Source organism: Vicia villosa, linkage group LG2, assembly GCF_029867415.1.
Source record: "Vicia villosa cultivar HV-30 ecotype Madison, WI linkage group LG2, Vvil1.0, whole genome shotgun sequence".
NCBI classification, from domain to species: domain Eukaryota; kingdom Viridiplantae; phylum Streptophyta; class Magnoliopsida; order Fabales; family Fabaceae; genus Vicia; species Vicia villosa.
Window position 1 is genome coordinate 97632427 of NC_081181.1, and position 5728 is coordinate 97638154.

Genomic DNA, 5728 nt, shown 5'->3' on the forward strand with positions numbered 1-5728 from the left:
ATTCCGAGAGGGCCTTTTGACACATCCCTCTTGATTTACTATCATGATCATGCTTCTCAACGTATTTGGGACGGCGAGGTTGTTTTGTTTTGCATTATCTAATTTAAACATTTTAATTACAAATAATTCAAATGAATTTATACGGTTTAACTAACATTGTTGTTTTCTTTGTTGTCACAGGAACGACCTACCATAAAATCCGTGAACCATTCGCGAAAAATATTTGATCTGTCTAAACCGCAGACTCAGTGGTTTAATGATGTTGTAGCTGGTTCCAGACTTGGCGGGTTATGCATGATCGAATATAGTACCATAAGCCACGACATGCAGGGGGCATTTGCTGAAAGGTGACACAAGAAGACCTCGTTTTTCCACTTTCCTGTTGGAAAGTTGACGATTACCCTCTACTATGTTTCCTGTGTGCTCCACCTGCCGATTAGAGGGAGTTTATTGGACCATTCCCGGATACATAGGGTCGAGGCCATAGAGTGGATGGTGGATTACCTGAGTATGGACCCAAATATGGCGGATTATGAGTGCAGAGCAACTAATGAGGCGCATATCCGGTTCTCCAGACTGAAAGAGCTTTATGAGAACCACTTGGTGGCGGCTGCGGAGACCGAGGAGGAGGGTGATGGACTTTTTGTTGAGTATCATCGTGGTTGCGCTCTGCGGTGTTGGTTCATGTTCTTGGTTGGCACTGCCCTCTTTGTGGACAAAAGTGCATCCTGCATGGACATGACTTATCTCCGGTACTTTATTGACCTGACTAAAGTTCACAAGTGGAACTAGGGGCCGCCATTCTGGTATACCTATACCAGAAGCTGTATGAAGCCTCCAAGTAGATGACCATACAATTGATTGGCTCTTGCACACTCCTCACGGTACATTTCTTTTTAATTATATCACATTTGAACATATCATATTTCTTTTTAACATGTTTTTGTATTTGTGTTTCAGATTTGGATCATCTCTTACTTCCACCGCATCCACAACTATGATCCCTCTTACATTGACGCCATGCCCAAGGTTGTACGATATATCCTCCAAAGGGGGAATCAGAAAGTGGGGCTATATCATGTATACCTCGATCGTACTGCTTACAATGTCATCCAGTGGATGCCCTTCAGAGATTACGGTGATGTTGTCCCATTCGACTGCATCGCATTATATTCCAAATGGTTGGTATGTGGGGCCAACACTATGGTCAGATATCAGCCGGAGTGGTGCAGATGAAACCGAGATCTTTGAGGCTGCTCCCGACACCGTTATCTGCTGAGATCTCACTGCTATATTTGAGGATTGGGCGCATCATGTAGTACTGGAGGAGTTTCAAGGTATGCGGGCCACTCAGAGCTGGAACTGTGTAGATGGGTACGTGACATGGTTTTATCAGGTGTCACATCCTATCATGACACCTAATGCTCTGGTATGTCCACCTAGGCCAGCGCACGAGGAGCTCTTGGAGAACTAGCAGGCTGAGGATGACCATGTCACTGATCTCCTTTCGATATACCACCGGATACACACGATTGGGCAGGAGGCACTGGAGAGAGGGATCATTGAGCGGGGGGTTCAGAGGCGGTTGCCATAGTACAGAGGATGGTCTGTGAGGCGTCCGGTGCGGCGGCGTATAGGAGGCAGAGGAGTTCGCATTAGGCATACTCAGTAGAATTCGCTTATTTATGTATTGTCTATGACTTTTTTACGGTGTTGTAATATTTTGACGTTTTGCACTTATCCGAACAACTATTTATATATTATGATATCGCTTTTTTTCTATAAACTATTTCTTTTTTATTTTCATTAAATATTTGTCGGATAATAGAAGGTATTATTTTTGTTGTTTTTAAAAATGAAGAATCAGGTCATATTTCGGATATGCATATCCGAAACTGCTTCATGGCATTTTCGGACATACATAATTGAAATATTTAAAAGTAGTTCAAACATGGATGTTTTTGGATATGCATATCCGAAATATTTGAAAATGAGATAAGGGTGCCTTCGGATATGTTTATCCGAAGGGTATTTTAGAATTTTCAGGGGTGTTTTCCTCCCTATATGGATGCAATGAGAAATTCCCTTCTAATTTTAAGGTCTAAACTCTATGATTTTTTGGGTCTGACGGACCAGACAATATAGGCTAGTCCATTTTGACAGATCTAATCTAACTATTTCCTTAAATCTAATGAAAATAATATGCCTCATCAACTATTTAACTATATAATTGTTACTCCATTAAAAAATTAATATATTTTAAAAACTCTACACGATGACAATTTAATTTTTTTTTAAATTCTTCATATAATTAATACCATTAAAAAAACTGAACGCGTTAAAGTCAAATAACAATTCACAAATACTAGAAATTAAATTAATTTTTTTTTTTAAGATTTTAGAATTTAACAATATATATTTTATAAATTAAATTGCTTTTATTATTAAAAAAGTTATACGTTTTTAATTTACAAAGTATTATACAATTGATAAATTACAATCATTCATAATTTTAATTTAAAAAGTTGTATATTATTACGATCATTCATAAATAAGATTTTAGAAAAAGTTATACCAAATGTCATAAATTTTTAATGAATAAAGTCGCATATAGAAAATTTTTACATTAACAAGTATATGGATTAAACTTTTTAAATGATATAAAATATTTTTGGCATAATTATACCGGGTCTTATAAGTAGTTTTATCGTAGTAAATTGGTCCCTTAACTTTTTTTTACCAAATATGTGTTCAGTTATTCTTTTTATCTTTTTTTTTAATATTCGATTAAACCAATCACTCAAATTACATAAAGTTGTAACAAAATATATATATATTAGTCTCTTATATATAAAGCAGCATCTAAAAAATATAAAGTCAAATTCTAATTCAACCAAAAAACTCACAAAATTAACTTATTAAAAAAAATTTTAAAGAACTAATCTATTACAGTAAAATAACTTAAAAAATCTCTAATATAATTATGTAAATATTTTTTTAAAATGGCAGGAGCTCCAACCCTGTCTTTGAATTTATCCTCTTCTATTCAATTATTAAAGACTAATTGAAAGAATTTTTATATAAGGAATATTGCTAATATAATTTAGAAACAATTCATTATTCTCATATATTTTAGGAAATAAATAAAAAAGAGTGATACTCTTGATAATAATAATTTATTAGTACTATAATAAAGAAAAAAAAGTAACTGAATCCATTGAACTCAATAAATATAAAACAACCAATGAGATCAAAAATTACATGAATTTTTCAATAAAAAATAATAAATTCGGAATACAAAAACACACTAAAATAATAATAATTATATATATATATTGTATTTCTAGGACAAATAATCCATTGTATAAACTTTGCAAATTGCATCCTCCATATAACTTATTTTTCTTCACAATTTCTCCACTTATCAACATGGTCGAATTACAGTCACAACTCCATTTTCTATTTCTTCTTGTTCTATCAATCAAACTGTTTTCATGTTCAGTCGAATGTATGCGATTCGATTTACCACCCGGACTCGCCAGATGCCTCGGCGAAGATGTAAAGAAGAATTCCCTGACGGTCGGAAATTACTCAATCGTCAATCACAATCCCGGTCATCCTTTGCCCGTTAACCACACCATCCTTGTTACGGTATATCCAATTTTCCATTTCTATATAAAAAAATATTTATCTGTATCCGCACCAGCATCTTCTGATATTGTTTTGTTGCGACTGTTTTCGTATTTTGAAACCTTACTCATATCATGAGCATTGGTATAATATAAAGTTGAATATTGATTGTTGATGATTAGGTAACTTCAAACAAAGGGACAGTGTCACATCATTATGCAGATCATGTTCAATCGGGGCAATTTGCAATTCAGGCACATGAAAGTAGTGACTATCTGGTTTGTGTATGGGATACAACAAATGATCCTCAAGTTTCACTTACTATTGATTTGGATTGGAGAACTGGTGTGGCAGCCAAAGATTGGTCATACATTGCAAAGAAAACAAACATTGATGTAAGTTAACTATTCGTTTTTTTAGTATTATAATTTTAGTTAATCTATTATGCATATAGAATGCTATTGTCAATTTTTGTTTAGGGGTAATAAGGTGGTTTAGTGATTTGGGAACATGATAATGAGTAAAACAGATAAGATTAGGATTGACAAGATAATTCGTGCCCTTCGGTACCTATCCAAACTCGCCTTAAATTTGGCGAAGAAAATTTGTTTTGATTGAGTTTGAATCGATTACAAAATATAGGAACGCGGATATTTTGAATATTTTCCATTTAGAACAAGGTAGGCAAAATTTATGTGTGATAGTGAAGTACTTCACCAAGTGGGTATAGTTGGGGCTTGTGGCCACAATCACAATAGAAAGGGTCAAGTTTTATTGAAAGAAGATTACATTCATGTTTCATATTTTGGTGATGATAATAACCGACATGGAACTTTTTTTAGCATAGGTGTTGCAAATTTGTGCAAGAAATGGAGAATATAACTTAGGCACGTTTTAAAAAACGGTCCGTGCGACCGCAAAAACGGCAGCGACAAAACGGTTTTGACAGATACGGATACCGATACCGTTATCACTATTTTCTATATTAAAGACTAAATTGTGGTTGATTCACATCGTGATAACCGCAATTAACGTTGTGACACCTGTATCGACTGAAATAGTGAAAATTATTACATGACCGTGACGCAGCCTCGACTGTTTTTTAAACCCTGAACTTAGGTTAACATTGAACTAATTTGGTTTCTTTAACATGTGATAGAAAATGGCATTAGGTTCGAATTGAACTAATTTGTTATGTTTAACATGTGATAGAAAATGACATTCGAGGTACAAAAAATGCAACAAGCTGCCTTGTCTATTATGGAGGACATGACTTATCTTCTCGAACGGTAAGAATATACCTTTGTTTTTTTCATTCTTAATTCAACTTTTAACTACAAAGTTATTATTTTAACTTTTCTTTTTTTCTCTCTTTCAGAAATACAGAAATGTTGGTCCTCAACCGGATAACCGACAATAGAATGTTGTTATTGATTTTCGTTTCACTTTTGGTCTCATTCTCAGTAGCAGGATTGCAACTTTGGCACTTGAAGACATTTTTCAAGAAAAATAAACTTCTATAAACATTTTGTTATAGTTTAATCATACAATTTTCTTATGTACTCTATAAATTATCTGTACAATATATTGGTTTCGGTTTAGAGGATAAGCATAACGAGACATCTAATTTGAATCAGATTATAGGCTTTTTTATTAATGGAAATCAGTTTCCTGGAAAATAAAATGTTAAACAATTGTTGATTTTCTTTGTTTTAAAATTTCAAATTAATGTGTCTTAGTAGTGATCTGGCGTTGGAAAATTTCATGTTTATTATCAAAATATTCTTATCCTCGGGTCTAAGTAGTGTCCTATAAGCTTAAACTTTATAACGAAACATGGGAGTCTTTTTTACCTTGCACGCTTTGCTAGTTCTTGTAAAGGGGACCCTATAAATGTGGGAATGTGATTTTTAAGAGTATATTCAGTCTTGTCAACACCACTGATATTGTGATACCTTAGCATTATAACCACTTTGTGAATTGAACAAGGTGTGACTTTGGAAAGAAATGATATTTTGAGAAAATCCAAAATACCAATCAACAAATCATACTTTAAAAAGTTTATCATTATAACCACTTTGTGAATTGAACAAGGTGT

At 33.7% G+C, this 5728-nt stretch overlaps 1 protein-coding gene across 1 annotated transcript; it reads left to right on the forward strand.

Annotated features, from left to right (window-relative positions):
• Positions 1 to 522: 522 nt before the first annotated feature.
• LOC131649640 (transmembrane emp24 domain-containing protein p24delta9-like) lies at positions 523 to 5270 on the forward strand. The gene is made up of 6 exons (XM_058919393.1): positions 523 to 674; positions 961 to 1029; positions 3348 to 3651; positions 3813 to 4025; positions 4843 to 4919; positions 5009 to 5270. The coding sequence occupies exons 1-6, from the start codon at positions 523 to 525 to the stop codon at positions 5151 to 5153; spliced, it is 960 nt and encodes a 319-aa protein (XP_058775376.1). The 3' UTR covers positions 5154 to 5270.
• The last annotated feature ends 458 nt before the right edge of the window (positions 5271 to 5728 follow it).

Excerpts from the sequence above, each read along its gene's own strand:
- LOC131649640 (XM_058919393.1), top strand. The coding sequence starts at position 523 with ATGGCGGATTATGAGTGCAGAGCAACTAATGAGGCGCATATCCGGTTC. Across the intron at positions 4,026-4,842 it reads CAAAGAAAACAAACATTGAT|AAAATGACATTCGAGGTACA; the intron begins GTAAGTTAACTA and ends AACATGTGATAG. Across the intron at positions 4,920-5,008 it reads ATGACTTATCTTCTCGAACG|AAATACAGAAATGTTGGTCC; the intron begins GTAAGAATATAC and ends TCTCTCTTTCAG.